Here is an 18,081-nt window from a genome sequence, read left to right as displayed (position 1 = left end):
TTTTTTTGCCCATTGTGTTTTCAGTTTATTTACGACTTGAATGTACCATAAGTATCTGTAGCCTCTCTTTTAAATCATGTAGCATTCTTTAAGGAGAAAATCAAGCAGGACAAGCTCCTTACCTTTACTTCTTTTCATGGGTGCATGAAATCCTGCAAGTTATAACTGTGGTTTAAAAGTAGATTGATTGATTGTTTGTGTTTATTCGCCACTTTAAAGCGCCACTTTTATGCTATTTTATGGAGATCTGTTTTTATGGGTGTAGGTTGAAAACAAACAGAATTTTCATTAATTATCATTAAAATTGAGAATGGAAATAGGGAATAGATCAGTTTGAATAAAAACAGTTTTCAATACAAAAAGCAAAATGTTTACAGTTTATTATTAGTGATCCCTTGTGTCTTTATTTGAACATTAAATAACATATAGCACTCTGAAAATAAATTAAAAATAATAATGCACAAACAAAATTTTGCTTAAAAATATGAATTTAAATTTTAAATTCATGACATACAAACACAAACTATGACACATCTCAAAATACATTTAGAACTCATAAATTTAATTGATAGACAAATATCTTCAATTAAAGTCAGACTTCCTTGTATTAACTCATTATATAGAAATTTCAAATCTATTTTATTCATTTTTTTGACTGGCGTCTAAAAAAAACTTTTTAAAGAAGTTTTGTTGATGATATTTATAATCTTATCATTTTCCTTCTATAGGAATTGAAGTTAATATATCATGAATCCATTATAAACTGGTTCATTTGACCTTTACACCTTTTTGGTTTTTACAGAAAATAATGACTAGGTATTGACACAGAACAGAGGCCTAGAATAGTTAAAGTCTTACAGCATCTCCAAAAATTGTCAAAATAAATTACACATGCTGAAAAAATAATCTCTTGTGGGAAAATGGTCCCAATGTAGTGGCATTCATAAGGACCAACAATAAGCATAAAATGGCCAAAGTCTGATACAGTCTACAAAACTGTGGCACGGGAGAATTAATATTAAATATAGAAACAGTCTTATGAAAAGATGAAAATTATATTAACATGTACTGTTATACATAAGTAAATCTCTGTAATAATGGAAATAATATACAAATAAAAAAAATCATTTGTTTTTTAACATTTGTTCTGCAACATAAGTATAAAATTCTTCACATTCTTTTCATGAATAAAATCCATCAATATTGTTCTGCCTGGTTTTGAATAACCTTCAAGTTGTTTTAGTATCGAGTTGGCTTCACTGATCTTTCTGTAGCAAAGTCATACTCATACTGCAATTAAAAACAAAACAGCTTATCAGTAAATTATGTGTAATGTTATTTTATCATTAATGTATTTATTTGGCTTTAAAATATTTGCAAGTATCTTGTGCCATTTTTCTTACAATCATATACTGTTGTTTGTAAATACTATGTTTTTGATGACCCAGGTGTCATTACCCAGCTGGTACTTGCCCCCATTGTAAAGGGGTAGCTTCACAATAATATATATATATGTGTGTTCAACAAGGATCACTAGTCCTTTCTCTTTCATCTGATTCCTTAATTACTAAGTAAACATAGCTTTAGATTTATACCTATGTGTATGAACTGTTTTAAATATTGACTCATTTCCAGTATGTTCTTTTTGACAGGGCTTGATAAGGTGTTGTTACAACTTACAAATATGTCCAAATTTATATTCACAAAGAATTTGGCTCATGTTGGTTCTAAGGGCCATCTTAAACCTGGTGAGGTGAGAGTTTTTTTGCTACTTGTTGTAGTCCTCACTGTGACATCGAGATGAAGAATAGCAATAAATGTTTTTATTTTGCTGTGCATGTACTGATTCTGTGTCAAGTCAACAGTATTAGAAACATCATTATTATATATTATACAATACAAATCATTGTCTTTGCAATTACTAGTAAATACTAAATGCAAAATAATTTATATTTTTCATCTGATTTTAAATTCAACAATATTTTTTTTTGGTGTTTGTTGTATTTTGTTGCTTTTTTGTTTTATAATTTTGGTGAAGTTAATTTTTCTGTGCATGTCTGGACTATTTGTGTATGGCTGGACTATTTGTGTAAAGTAACTAGAGGCTCTAAAGAGCCTGTGTTGTGTCGCTCACCTTGGTCTATGTGAATATTAAACAAAGGAAGCAGATGGATTCATGACAAAATTGTGTTTTGGTGATGGTGATGTGTTTGTACATCTTACTTTACCGAACATTCTTGCTGCTTACAATTATCTCTATTTATAATGAACTTGGCCCAGTAGTTTCAGTGGAAAATGTTAGTAAAATTTACAAATTTTATGAAAATTGTTAAAAATTGACTATAAAGGACAATAACTCCTTAGGGGGTCATTTGACCATTTCAGTCATGTTGACTTATTTGTAAATCTTACTTTGCTGAACATTATTGCTGTTGACAGTTTATCTCTATCTATAATAATATTCAAGATAATAACCAAAAACAGCAAAATTTCCTTAAAATTACCAATTCAAGTGCAGCAACCCAACAACGGGTTGTCTGATTCATCTGAAAATTTCAGGGCAGACAGATCTTGACCTGATAAACAATTTTACTCATGTCAAATTGCTCTTAATGCTTTGGTTTTTGAGTTATAAGCCAAAAACTGCATTTTACCCCTATGTTCTATTTTTAGCCATGGCAGCCATCTTGGTTGGATGGCCAGGTCACTGGACAATTTTTTTTTAAACAAGATACCCCAAAGATGATTGTGGCCAAGTTTGGATTAATTTGGCCAAGTAGTTTCAGAGGAGAAGATTTTTGTAAAAGATTACTAAGATTTACGAAAAATTGTTAAAAATTGACTATAAAGGGCAATAACTCCTAAAGGGGTCAACTGACCATTACGGTCATGTTGACTTTTTTGTAAATCTTACTTTGCTGAACATTATTGCTGTTTACAGTTTATCTCTATCTATAAGAATATTCAAGATAATAACAAAAAACAGCAAAATTTCCTTAAAATTACCAATTCAGGTGCAGCAACTCAACAACGGGTTGTCCGATTCATCTGAAAATTCTCAGGGCTGATAGATCTTGACCTGATAAACAAATTTACCCGTCAGATTTGCTCTAAATGCTTTGGTTTTTGAATTATAAGCCAAAAATTGCATTTTACCCCTATGTTCTATTTTTAGCCGTGGCGGCCATCTTGGTTGGACAATTTTTTCCCCCTGTCAGATTTGCTCTAAATGCTTTGGTTTTTGAGTTATAAGCCAAAATTTACATTTTACCCTTATGTTCTATTTTAGCCGTGGCAGCCATCTTGATTTAATGGCCGGTCACCGGACACATTTTTTAAACTAGATACCCCAAAGATGATTGTGGCCAAGTTTGGATTAATTTGGCCAAGTTGTTTCAGAGGAGAAGATTTTTGTAAAGGATTACTAAGATTTACGAAAAATGGTTAAAAACTGACTATAAAGGGCAATAACTCCTTAGGGGGTCAATTGACCATTTCGGTCATGTTGACTTATTTGTAAATCTTACTTTGCTGAACATTATTGCTGTTTACAGTTTATCTCTATCTATAATAATATTCAAGATAATAACCAAAAACAGCAAAATTTCCTTAAAATTACCATTTCAGGGGCAGCAACCCAACAAAGGGTTGCCCAATTCATCTGAAAATTTCAGGACAGATAGATCTTGACCTGATTAACAATTTTACCCATGTCAGATTTGCTCTAAATGCTTTGGTTTTTGAGTTGTAAGCCAAAAACTGCATTTTACCCCTATGTTCTATTTTTAGCCATGGCGGCCATCTTGGTTGGTTGGCCGGGTCACCAGACACATTTTTTAAACTAGATACCCCAATGATGATTGTGGACAAGTTTGGTTTAATTTGGCCCAGCAGTTTCAGAGGAAAAGATTTTTGTAAAAGTTAACAACAACTAAGACGACGAACGATGGACTACGATGGACGCCAGAAGCAAAGTGATGGGAAAAGCTCACTTGGCCCTTCAAGCCAGGTGAGCTAAAAAGGCGACATATGGACCAGTAGGTGCCCGAACAATATGGCATCATCCAGCTTTATTTCATGAACCATTGTATATAAATTGTCAGAATTATGAAAAACATTACATTGTTTTACTTAATCATAAACCTACCTGTCTTTCTAAATCTCCAAGTGTTTTATTATAGATCTGTGGTATTGTTATCTGAAAAAATAAAACAGGAAAAATACATTTATTGATTGCAGTGGAAGATCATACTAAAAAGAAATGTCTCATCATTTCTTTTTCCGTTAATTGTTTAGTTATTAATTAGGCTGTTAGATTTCTCAATTGAATGTTTCATAGTTTTCATATCGGGGCCTTTTATAGCTGACAAAACTGTATTTGTTTTTCTCATTGTTGCAGGCTTTATGATTACCCCAAATTGCTTACATCCACTTCATTTGAATATTGGTGGATAGTTGTTTCCATGGCAATCGTACCACATCTCCTTAATTTTATATTCCATACTGAGAAAAGCTATTGTTCTGTATGTTTCCAATGAGAGATGAATATCTGAATTAGTCTATCAAAGCATCCATATCTCATTAATAACAACAGTATCAACACATGGCTTACAATACTTCAGTTTATAAGAGACTCATCTTTCTAATTCTGACATGGACAAGTGGAGAACTTTTTGAGAGAAGTGCTCCATAGCTTGCAGTACTAATATGTTTGCCTGTTTCAAAAAATGTTTGCTATTTGTGACCTCCTTTTTGTTGCTTACTATTATGTTTTATTCTATGACACTTTTTACAATGTTGACTTATATGTAATTCTTTGTGTTTCTTCAATTGTCAAAATATTCCACTGACTACTGTATTAACTGTTTATCACTGTTGATGTATCACTATTACTTACATCAGCCAAGTCAGACAGATCTGTTATTTTAGGGTTGATCTTAAATGGTACTCCTGACATTGCTGTAAAAAAATAATAAATTCATTAAAAACAAAATGTATGTGTACTATATGTTTATGTTTACTGTATCCCTGTCCCAAAACACGTATGTAATTAGTGGTACTCATACAACATCTTCTTATTTATATTTATCACTGTTGCTTCATATTACATTGTACATGTGTCACATATTATGACCTTTTTTTGTGTATGGAGTTGGTTATTAAGAACTTGTCATATGTTGTGGGTCTATCTTTGATAATTTTTGGTTTTGAATGCAGTCTATTTGATATCTAGGCTCAAAGTTCTATCTCTGCATGACTGATATCATTCACATAAAACAATTATTCAACAAACTTTAATTTAATAATGGCCATTTTCAAATTATAAAATAAAGACCATTCAAAGCATTTTACATATTCTAAACTTAGTGCAGTTGTTCAAATAATTTCACAAAATTAATGTCATAAATGCTTGTAATACTCAAATTATGGAACCATGACAGGAGAGTTATCTCTCTTCAACACTAAAACCCACAAAAATTCTGATTTCCCTTTTAAAATACATAAATCAACAAACTGTATTTTTATTTGATTAAAGTATGAATAACTAGTCTACTGTTTAGGGTGAGTTTAAACTTATTAAAAAAATTCTTTCCATGATTTTTAATGAGGTTTATAGTGGACATTGGTTTGGGTATATGGGTTTTGTGGATATTTTCAATTTTGATGAACAAATTCAAAAAAATTAATTATAATACCTTACAGTTTAAAAGTTCTAGATAGTTCATTAGACTGTGTTGTCTATATATGTACTTACATGATTGTTGTTTTTAAAAACAATCTTTTTTTTTTTTAAATGAGAGAAAAAAACAATAACAAGAATGTGTCCAAAGTACACGGATGCCCCACTCACACTATCATTTTCCATGTTCAATGGACCATGAAATTGGATAAAAAATATAATTAGGCATTAAAATTAGAAAGATAATATCATAGGGAACATGTGTACTAAGTATCAAGTTGATTGGACTTCAACTTCATCAAAAACTACCATGACCAAAAACTTTAACCTGAAACATGCACTTTCATTTTCTATGTTCAGTGGACCGTGAAATTGGGGTCAAAAGTTTAATTTGGCTTTAAAATTAGAAAGATCATATCATAAGGAACATGTGTACTAAGTTTCAAGTTGATTGGACTTCAACTTCATCAAAAACTACCTTGACCAAAAACTTTAACCTGAAAAACTTTAACCTGAAACATGCACTTTCATTTTCTATGTTCAGTGGACCGTGAAATTGGGGTCAAAAGTTTAATTTGGCTTTAAAATTAGAAAGATCATATCATAAGGAACATGTGTACTAAGTTTCAAGTTGATTGGACTTCAACTTCATCAAAAACTACCTTGACCAAAAACTTTAACCTGAAAAACTTTAACCTGAAACATGCACTTTCATTTTCTATGTTCAGTGGACCGTGAAATTGGGGTCAAAAGTTTAATTTGGCTTTAAAATTAGAAAGATCATATCATAAGGAACATGTGTACTAAGTTTCAAGTTGATTGGACTTCAACTTCATCAAAAACTACCTTGACCAAAAACTTTAACCTGAAAAACTTTAACCTGAAACATGCACTTTCATTTTCTATGTTCAGTGGACCGTGAAAATGGGGTTAAATCTCTAATTTGGAATTAAAATTAGAAAGATCATATCATACAGAACATATATACTAAGTTTCAAGTTGATTAGACTCCAACTTCATCAAAAACTACCTCGACCAAAAACTTTAACCTGAAGCGGGACAGACGGACGAACGAACGAACGGACGAACGAACGGACGAACGGACGCACAGACCAGAAAACATAATGCCCATAAATGGGGCATAAAAATATATTATGCATTCATTTCAACTATATGATCATTTATAGCACAATATATCAATTATTTGTAACATACGTGTGACAGTTGCAAACCCTAAGTTACTGAAGGCTCTCTCTGGTGGCCCAGTTTTTGTTGATCGTGCAGTGCCTGGCATTGCATACGGTAAATTGGCTGCTATGTTGCTCCTATAAAACATATAACAGTCTGAATATGGTCAAAATATGCAATTCTTAATTCACATGAATTATGCTTCAAAAACAATTAAGATAATCTGATTTTTAAGATCAAATATGACAAAATATGTATGAAATTGAACGGATTGAACTTTCCAAAAAACTAGATCAACTCGCAAATTATTCTTGTGTCTGTTCCAAGTCAGGATGTATGTGATATATTCATGTTTTTTTTTTGATAACCTGCTAATTTGGTTTTGAAGGTAGCTCTTGCAATATTTTTGTTTATATCATTCCTACTTATGTGACTTGAAATGATTTATAGGATAGACAACTGTCTGTATTAAATATTTCATGTTGTCTTCTAGATGTTTTTTTTATCATTGGGTTGCTGCCTCATTGACATATATACCCTGCATCCCTACTAAATTCAAACCTATTATATTTTTTTTTTTTAAAGAAATCAGGTTATATTGAGCCTAACTAATATATGATGAGTCCATTACTATCATGGGCTGGTTCTATGGAATACAAAAATCTATTGAGACCTAAACATAAGTAACAAGATTAGAGTTACATATTACGGTATTTTTTCATAAATAGTAACACAATAGTAATAACTTACATATTTATGGGTGGTGAAGAGCCTTGAACTTCCTGTCTCTGTACAGGGGCTATAATTCTTGACATTTTATAACATAATGCCATATTGTTTAAATCACTGCAAAAATAAATTGTAATTAAAATATTATGAAATATCCCTTAAATTCTCATTACAACTTATCAATTATAGTTCAAAAAGTAATTCATGTATGCTCTTTTAAAAACTTTTTACTTAATACATGGTAATACACTTGTTATGTAGTCCCTTCTTATTAATCTATCTTTGAGACAAAAATAATAACTGAATTTCAGCGGAACATTTAAGGATTGAGGTAAGTCATATTGCTGTTCCATAAAAATATGCACCTAACCAAGGAAAGATTATTATAGGTGGGTATGAAATATAATGTTGTAGTACAAGTTTACAATATATGCAGGTGTCTCAATTGCTTTGTGGGTGATAATCTACTTTCTACGTCCATGGATAATCTTCTCTGAACTCTTTTTGCCTATTCAATGTGATCTTAAATGTACTTCCCCTACAAGTGTATATATCCTAGAAGAGGTTTCTCTCTGCCCTTTTGTATATCCCATTGGTGTATTTTATTAATTTTTGACCTACTGTTAATAACACTAACCCTACAAAAATATATTCCGTTGGAGTTTTCCATTGACCTTTTGACCTACTTTGAAGTATATGTACACTACTATAGCATATTCCATTGGAGGTTTCTGTTGCCCTTTTGACCTACTTTGAAGTATATGTACACTACTATAGCATATTCCATTGGAGGTTTCTGTTGCCCTTTTGACCTACTTTGAAGTATATGTACCATACAAGAGTATATCCCATTGGAGGTTTCTGTTGACCTTTTGACCTACTTTGAAGTATTCATACCCTACAAGAGTATATCCTATTGGAGGTTTTTCCTTGGTCTTTTGACCTACTGTGAATTATACTAACCCTACTAAAATATATCCCTTTGAAGGTTTCTGTTGACCTTTTGACCTACTTTGAATTATACTAACCCTTCAAGAGTATATCCCATTGGAGGTTTCTGTTAACATTCTGACCTACTTTGAATTATACTAACCCTACTACAGTATTTCCCATTGGAGGTTTCCATTGAACTTTTGACCTACTTTGAATTATACTAAACCTACAAAAATATATCTGATTGGAGATTTCTTTTGACCTTTTGACCTACTTTGAAGTTTACGTACCCTACAAGAGTATATCCCATTGGAGGTTTCCTTTGACCTTTTGATAAAAGAATCAATTCTGACACAGCATCAGATGTAAGAGAGGAAGCCATCATTCTGATACATAATGTCTTCTTCTTCACAGCCTTTTCTCCTAAAGAATCAGAAAAAAAGGTTAGGACAATGTGAAAGGCTTTAAAGCTACAATGTACAAGGAAAGCAGTAAATACATACATGTATAATCTCATATATAAAACAGATGTAGACAAAATGGTTTCAGGTACAGAACCAAGAGACCATGCTGCAAAGTTCAATTTTGTTGCCTCATTCTGAAATTAGTTTGATTACAGTTGGACCTGTGGTTTTAGTAGGAAAGGATCAGAGAAAACTTTCTTAAGGGAGGCTTTGTTAATCCAAATCTGAATGAATCTGAGGGTTTCAGTAATGATCTTTGGAAATTCTAAAGTATAGTAGTGTAATGGAAAGTATGGGTAATGCCAAAAACACATATATAACTATTTAGAGGTAAATTTGATTGACAAGAAGTAATGACAAGAAGCTATGATTAGACATGTAAGATACATATCCTTTTAACATTAAAACTAAGTTCAATTGCAGTTAATATCGTGTGTCCACGCTTTTCTTACAAGGATCTGGCAACAATCAAATCTACTTTTCCACTTTTTGATAGAGTAATTATTACGTCAGCCAATGAAATTTTAGCCTTCAAATTTTTGAAGGTGTTTAACATATCTACAAAACCAGAGGATTTTAAAAGATCCTTAAAACAGAAAGTAAAACAAAGCGTTGTTAGATTGGGCACAGAATCTTTATTTAATCAGATTGCTCACAACCTTTGCCTATTAGTAAGTTACTACAAAATAGATTCTATGGTCTTACTTGTATCTAAAGTATAATCAACACACGTAAATCCAGCAGGCACTGCATCTTTTTCATTAACTACAGCAACATCTACTAGTACATCACGACCCTAGAATAAGTTTAGCCAATCAAAATTAATTATTAGATGCTTAGTCATGTGATCTTGTAACACAACCCATACATCAAAATGATCAATGCCTTCATATAAATAAATTCCATGAAGTTTGACAAAGCTAATTAATTTTTGTTGCATCATTCCTTAGAAACATTATCTAACTTTAAAGTACAATGTAGATAAGGGACCAAGGCAAATACATGAAAAGAAACCCAAGAACATAGATTATAGTGTGAGATATGAGTTTTACCTTTCCCCGACAGCAATTGTTCAACAGCTGGGCAATTTGAAATCTGACTTAGTTAGGCTTCTAAATAGATATAAAGTTTTATCTCTGAATTATGAATAGATTGATCTTGGACTGATATAAAAAAAAAGAATAATAATAATAATAATAATAAATTCTTTATTTAAAGAGGGTAAACTCAGTTAGTTACAATAAACTAATCTTCCCTGAGGCCCTCAAAATGTGTCCCCAGTACACGGATGCCCAACTCGCACTATCATTTTCTATGTTCAGTGGACCGTGAAATTGGGGTCAGAACTCTAATTTGACATTAAAATTAGAAAGATCATATAATAAGGAACATATATACTAAGTTTCAAGTTGATTGGACTTCAACTTCATCAAAAACTACCTCGACCAAAAACTTTAACCTGAAGCGGGACGGACGAACGAACGAACGGACGGACGGACGAACGAACGAACAGAGCCACAGACCAGAAAACATAATGCCCCTCTACTATCGTAGGTGGGGCATAAAAAAAAAGAGGCAATATGATTGCCAATGAGACAAATCTTCCCATAGGTTAAAGATAACTGAACAGTCAGTCACCATATGCATTCCTCCCAAAACTGTTTTAAAACCATACATGTACACAGTATTTCAGAAACTTTCTTTTATAATAAAAGACAGTTTTTAACTATGTTTAAGTCATTAACTTACCGAGGATGGAGCACATCTTTCTACACACAAGTACCTAAAGACCCGCCTACCAAACAGACCATCTTGCCATAAATCAGCCTCTTGTCTTTTATCATAAGTTCTGTCAATCTGCAATTTTGTATTTATTAAGGACAACATAAAATGAATATAAATTGAATATTTTTACTGTACTGAGCATTCATTTTCTCTAATTTTGGTGCTATTTTCACATTTCCTGACCGGTCTGAGAAAAATATTTCTCTTCACTAGTGAAAAATCTGTTCTCGGCAAATGATTGGTTGAAATTTAATTGTGACATTAAATTTTCTTGTTTTCTTCTGAATTTGCTTATTGTGACGTCATGTAAAAAGGTGACCATGCCTGATGACGTCATGTAAAAAGGCGACCATGCCTGATGACATCATCAAAAGTACACAACTTTCCTCAAATCTTTGAGAATGAAGGATAAAGATCATTAGAGAAACAGATTCCACCACTGAAACTTGTGTATAACGAAATTTCTCCTACCTCAACAGTTTTATTTTAATTATTTAAAAAGCTTGGCAAGCCTCGTGCTTTAAATATAAAAATTTAACTGTCTCGAGAGGAGAAATATCGTAATACACTTGTTGCAGTTGTGGAATCTATATGTTTTTTTGGTTCTGATTTTCATGGATTGAGGAAAATTAGATTGTTAAATGGATACTTGATATCTTGGGCTGAAATTGGTTGTATAAAATTATGTCTACAAGCTAATAGAAATATGTATTGCAATAATGATTTGAGTTTGCTTACGATTCACCTTTACCTAAAAAACAATACAGTACACTGATGAGTGAAATGTCTTTGATAAACTCATGGTTATTACAAATATATTTTATACTTTTTCATATTCCCATAAAAAGAAACAGTTTCTCAAATCATAACTTAGAAATAAGAGAGACTAGCTCTTTTGGCTAATAACTAGCAGATTTTATTATTTACACATCATAAAAACACAGTTTATTTAAAATTTTAACCAATAAATTATATTCCTGTATCAAATACAAAAAGACATATTACCACTATGAAAGCAGGTGGTACTTTAGTTAGATCTGTTACCACAGCAACTGATGTTATTGGCCAATCACTGTCTGCCATGTTTATCTTTATTCTTCTACTAGTAACTACAAAAAATAGAATAGAACAGATATAAAAACAGATTAATCTCCCATGTTTTATTTACATCCAAATTGATTTTTTTGTGTACTCTAATGTAACTTCACCTAACAGTTCTAGTGATGTGTTTGGTTGGTTTCAGCTGTTTTGTAACCCTTTATTTTATAAGATCTATATGTTCCTATCCAAGGTGTAATGTATTACCCTTTATTTTATAAGATCTATATGTTCCTATCCAAGGTGTAATGCATTGAATACATTGTGTTATTCATTATATATGGTATAAATAAAATTGTTTCATTGTAAAATGTAAAGAAATACAAAAGTTTTAATCCTCTTTATATAGGAGGTGTGAACTGTTACGCTTCTCCCCACTTAATTAATGTTTATGTTATGTGTAAAATTCTGACGAAGATAAAACTGAATTTAAACATTGTAATTTAAACATGTTAAATCGTTTTTTTTCTGGATTTCCTGTCTACTTATATAATTAAAACTATAAAATGAATAAGGTTGGCACCAATCTTGTAGATGTTTACTATGGAAATGTGAAGATATAGAAAAGAAAACCCTGTCATGCAACAGCGTATCAATATGACACTATTGTTTAAAACATAGTCCTGATTGGAATTTCTATTATGCGCACCAAATATACACCTCTAGTGAAAATATCTTTAAATAAAAAATAATGGAATAAAAAGGAAACTTCATAAAAAATGACTAATGTTATGTGACAGGATTGTTTCCTTTAGTGAATGTGATAGATACTTAGTCAGCTGTAAGCGGTTAATCTAAGGAAGTACTTCTTTGGCTCACTCTGTTAACGTGCTGCCTTATAACAAAGAGGTCCCGGTGGAAAGAAATATGATTTTGAAAGTAGAATCATGCTCTCGGGTTACATTGGTGCCCAACTAAATCAAAGAGCAGATTGCTCTGAGGGATACTATTGCCAAATGTTGTTTTCATTGACACATGTATACATGTAGCTGGATAATATTATTTTCAAAACTTATTCAACTGCACATGTAAAATGTTCGTAATCTGAAGTTACAAAATAGTCAATCCCGGATACAAGTGTATGAACAATGTACTCATTGTGTTTTATTTTTGTACTATCAATTCCAAGATTACTTTCCACAGCAGTCACAGCAGAGACTCAGAGTGAGAGAAGGTATTTCACTTCGTATCTTATCACCTATTTTCCTACGTTAATTCTAGGAGGAACCCCATTCCTAACTCTTTAAACATTTAATTTCCTTTGGGTCAGTGGTCATGACTCCTTTCCGTACACATTCCTCGGTTAAAATTGCGATCGTATTTAATATAACACGACGTTTATCGACAGAACGAGTTGATTTTTCTCGACATGTTTTGTTTTCAGAATTTACGGGAAATACTTACGGAAGGGAGACAACTCGAAACAATAATATGGAAGACTCCATTTCGCCGTAAGGGGTGTTGCGATGACTGAGGACTACATTTATTTTAATTTAAAGGATGCATATGATTTAAAATTATGAAACAACAATAACCCCCAGTAGCAGACAAACATAGAAACGATACCATGAGTTTTAAATCAAACAATTGAGGTGGGAATCCAGATCAACCATTCAATCTAATACCCCTTGAAGCCAACGTATATTAAATGTTAATTAAACGACCTAGATGGTTCTTCAATTCTTTATGGAAGTACAATATCAAATACCAGTTTCATAACGGTGACATATAAGAGAAACTCCACTTCAGTTCTTATATGACAAAAATAGATTTATCGGAATTCAGAGAACTCTCGCATTTTTATCAAAACTGGGAAATTCCCTCTGACATGTTTCTAAATTTATAAGAACACTAAATATAAATACTGCTTAATTCTGATTTTCCGTGTTGTTAAAAACACGCACATAAGTCAAGAGAAATATCAAACATGAAGATTATGAAAAGAACATTATAGCAAAGTTGTTTAATTTCAATCCCTTTGTTTGTTTTTACCTTTTAAAGCAAGACAATCATAAGAATCTGAGATGTTCCTTAATGTTAAGAATAAAACGATTGACGTGAGGGCAATGCTCTGAGCCACTGGTATAAGTCTACAGATTGCTTGAAAGCAATCGTATCCCAAAAACCAAACTTTGATAAGAGAGGAATTCTAGCTAAGGTATGTGTGTGAGAGGTACATGTGTATGATGACTGTTGAGATGGGGGAAGTGTAACAGGTTATGGGGATAGTAAATGTGGTAGATACTTAGTCAGCCATTAGCGGTTGAGCTTAAGGAAGTATTCTTAGCTCAGTCAGTATACCCTCTGCCTTGTAACACAGAGGTCCCAGGCTCAAGCACAGGGGCGCATATTATAGATGTTTTGGGGCAGAAATATATACCAGTCGTCTTGTATGCGTTATACATTGTGTTAACAGCCCTATTAACACAATGTATACCGGGTAATGGATACCAGTTGACTGGCATATATTTCCTCCCAATTACATCTATGATACGTGCCCCTATGGGTCAAGTACCAGTGGAGAAAAAGATGATTTTGTAAAGAAATTAATGCTCTCCGGTTACAGTTATAATTTTCTGTGACAAAGTTATAGGTATAGAACCACTAATTTAGGCCCTGGTCAGAAAGAACATACAAGAAAGGTGTATATATTATAAACAACATAGTTCCTACGGATAACTGTATCTTTGTAAATAGCAGGTATATTTGGGTAGTTTTGGTATCAACTGAAAGCTTTGGGACTTGGGAACACTGTAGATCCCTTGTTGAAAGATTAATTCGAAAATAAAGAAGTATATGAAATTTTGATAGGAGGGCACATTTGGCCTGTTGTTCAAATCAGAAGTTCCTGTTTTTGTACTATCAAACATCAGGTACATTTTGTAACCAGTAAGCTCTAATATGCAATTAAAGGTATGTTGATTTATTTTCAGCACAAGTCAGGATAAGGTACACTTTTGACAATGAAATAACTGTCATTTTATTTGAACTCAAAGTATCCATTAATGAGAGGGGGTAAGAGGGGTCCTGATCCCGAAATCCTGGGCTTAAAAACACCAGATCCCGAAATCCTGGGCTTAAAAACACCAGATCCTGAAATCCCGTCCTTAAAAACACTAAATCCTGAGGTCCTGAAATATGAAAAAAGTATTCCCAGATCCCGAAAGGGTCAATCCTGAAATCCCGAGCTTTAAAACACCTGATCCCAGAGTCCCGATAAAGGTCCTATCCCCACAGGCACTTGTTTCTATCCATAGGAAGGTCGACTATCCATATTTATGACCTTCCTATGGATAGAAACAAGTGCCTATGGATAGTCGACCTTCCTATGGATAGAAACAAGTGCCTGTGCCTACCCCCCTCATTAATGCTTGAAAATTCAGAATATAACATAGAAAGCAATGGTGCTATGAACTAGTGGTTTAACAAGATTCCGGTATTTCTAGGTGCTGAAATGATTATGATCAGTTCAATAACCAAATGCTGAAATCACTATAAATAGGTGACTTTTTATGTTGGTGCCGATCAGACTTGGGGTAATTGTAATTGTAATCGTTAATCAGCTGTAATTGATTACAATTTTTCAAGTAATCATTGTAATCATTAATCAGCCAAAAATCTGATTACATGTAATTTAATTTAATCAATTACTTTTCAAAATACCCTGTAATCATGATTTATAATTTTTATAATTACATTCTGATTACAATAAAAAAATCTTAAACTGTGTTTATGGTCAATAAATGAACCTTTTTGTTATTCTTATTTAATTACTAATAATATTTAACATCTTAAGATAGTAACTGATAGTTTGGTTTACTTTTTTTTTTATAAAGCATGATAATTGGTTTGTATACTTCAGTAAAAAATAAACTGCTACAGTATTGAAAAGTCATCAATGGCCTTAGTAAAAGATATTGTACATATATTCACAATTTAAAAATTTACATATTTATATTTGATAACTGTTTTCTTTAACCCTTAATTATAATCTTTTGTTAATGTTGTGATTTTTGTCAACTTTGAATTGACAGGTAGAAAACCAATTAAGGTTATTTTTTTATTGCAATTACCAATTGAGTATAGCTGTAGGACAATATATATGGTAAAAGATAAATCAGACATGTGATCATTTATCTAATTAGCACAAAATTAATTAAAAGTTGGACAAATATCTTGTTTAAAATTAGCAAATTGTTTTTGATATGTATTTGGACTGGACATGTAAAATGCAATGATTTTTAGTACTTGTATTTTGTTTACAATTTGATTAAACTGGTAACATTATTTAATCCATATTTTAGCTTCCATGAACTGCACCTTGAAACAAATATAAATTAAAGTCTAGAATAGGTCAGAAGACAAACAGCAAACTCTTTTTATAAAGCTATATTCAATTGAAGTCAAAATAATTCAGAGATCAATGATGATAAAGTGCAATGGGTCATAACCGGTGACACAATGTTCATGTATGTATGAAGTGAACTTTTGTGGTTTATTAAATAGATGAAGTTTGAAGTTATCATTTTATAATATAGCAAACTAAATACTTTCTAAAAAATGCTATAGTTATATTAAACGTTTATTCATTCACATCATTCAAAATGGTTTTTTTTAAATTCATTGTAATCAGATGTAATCATGATTACTTTGCCAATGTAATCATTAATTTAATCAGACACTTTTAGAAATGATGTAATCATTAATTTAATTTAATCGTACAAATGACAAAGTAATTGTAATTTAATCAATTACATTGAAAGTAATCGGACCCAATTGAGTATTGAAAAGTCATCAATGGCCTTAGTAAAAGATATTGTACATAGTCTCAGTTCTGCAAAAACGATCAATGCGGGTTGTCGTAGAAGGTGAGCACTCAGAATATGCCCACGTAGACTCTGGCGTACCACAAGGCACAGTACTAGGACCGCTGCTTTTCCTATGCCACATCAACGACCTCCCGGAAAGCGTAAAATCTCAAGTTCGTTTATTTGCAGATGACTGCCTACTCTATCGAGAGATCAAAAACACAAAAGACCACCAAACTCTCCAAGAAGATCTAAAAGCTCTGGAAGTATGGGCACGAAATTGGGGAATGAAATTCAACGCAAAAAAATGCTATATAATGAGCTTCAAACAAAAATCAACACACTTCTACCAACTAGACAACCACATACTAGAACAGGTACAAACTAATCCTTACCTAGGTCTTAACATATCTGATGACCTAAAATGGACCAGCCACATAGGGAAAACAACAAGCAAGGCAAGCTGTACACTGGGGTTCCTGAGAAGAAACTTACGCCAGTGCCCCCAAGAGTGCAAAAAACTTGCCTACTTAGCCATGGTTAGATCCGTACTAGAATACGGTGCTGTCATCTGGGACCCATTCACCATCAGGGAAATAGAAAAAATAGAAAGCATACAGAAAAGAGGAGCACGTTTCATTCTGCACGACTATAAATCCAGAGACACCGGATGCGTCACAAATATGCTTTCTAAGCTAAAACTGCCACCTCTCCAAGAGCGAAGGAAACATCAGAGGCTGACTATGTTCTACAAAGTGGTTGAGGGATTGGTGCCGGCTATTGATCCAACAGATTATCTACAAAAGACAAGAAATAAACGCCAAGTGAAAGCAAAAAACTTTAGTGACTTCCAATATTCAAACATAGTGGAAAGACAAGAAACCAGAAATAGCAGATCGTATAAATTAATAGACTGCAAAACAGACATTCGTAAAAACTCTTTTTTTCCAAAAACAATAGTTGAGTGGAACCATCTGGACGAGGTAACTGCATGTCAAAAGACAGTTGAGGGTTTCACGGCTGCCCTCCAACGGTTGGACTAACCAACCCGCTCTCCTTCCAGTGCGCATATATCCGCGATCGGATCCTGCACTGTGTAACATACAGATACAGACAGACCCATCTCTGGTGCCGATTTGACTGGTCTAAAATATCAAACGTAAATAATTATTCATACGGACTTCGTTCTCTTTCACAAGCAGCACCTGTCTAATGTTAGAAACCTGGTATAAACATCTGCTGTGTAAATATTAAATACATATTTAATTGTAACTTTTGCGTTTGTAAATTGTGAAATTACCAAAAGAACTGCAATGTTTACATTTTCCTTACAAAATTTCAATCGTTGTCACAAAAACACTTGAATTGCTGTATTGTTATGCCTACTAAAACGTTT

At 32.6% G+C, this 18,081-nt stretch overlaps 1 protein-coding gene across 4 annotated transcripts; it reads right to left on the bottom strand.

Annotated features, from left to right (window-relative positions):
- Window positions 1-365: 365 nt before the first annotated feature.
- On the bottom strand, window positions 366-18,064 carry LOC143063425 (multivesicular body subunit 12B-like). 4 transcript variants are annotated; one of them, XM_076235570.1, is made up of 10 exons: window positions 17,986-18,064; window positions 11,785-11,888; window positions 10,744-10,851; window positions 9,700-9,790; window positions 8,821-8,953; window positions 7,619-7,714; window positions 6,896-7,005; window positions 4,898-4,959; window positions 4,148-4,198; window positions 366-1,290 (listed from the first exon to the last, which is right to left on the bottom strand). In XM_076235570.1, exons 2-10 carry the CDS (start codon window positions 11,860-11,862, stop codon window positions 1,240-1,242), a joined length of 780 nt encoding a protein of 259 aa, XP_076091685.1. In that variant the 5' UTR covers window positions 11,863-11,888; window positions 17,986-18,064; the 3' UTR covers window positions 366-1,239. The 4 variants fall into 4 exon arrangements, with proteins under 4 accessions (XP_076091685.1, XP_076091688.1, XP_076091684.1 ...); XM_076235573.1 differs by having other exon boundaries at window positions 11,785-11,881; window positions 17,986-18,004; XM_076235569.1 differs by lacking the exon at window positions 17,986-18,064 and adding an exon at window positions 17,909-17,969.
- Between the last annotated feature and the right edge of the window lie 17 nt (window positions 18,065-18,081).

This window comes from Mytilus galloprovincialis, chromosome 2 (genome assembly GCF_965363235.1).
Source record: "Mytilus galloprovincialis chromosome 2, xbMytGall1.hap1.1, whole genome shotgun sequence".
Lineage (NCBI taxonomy): Eukaryota > Metazoa > Mollusca > Bivalvia > Mytilida > Mytilidae > Mytilus > Mytilus galloprovincialis.
This window is presented reverse-complemented; position numbering and strand designations above follow the sequence as displayed.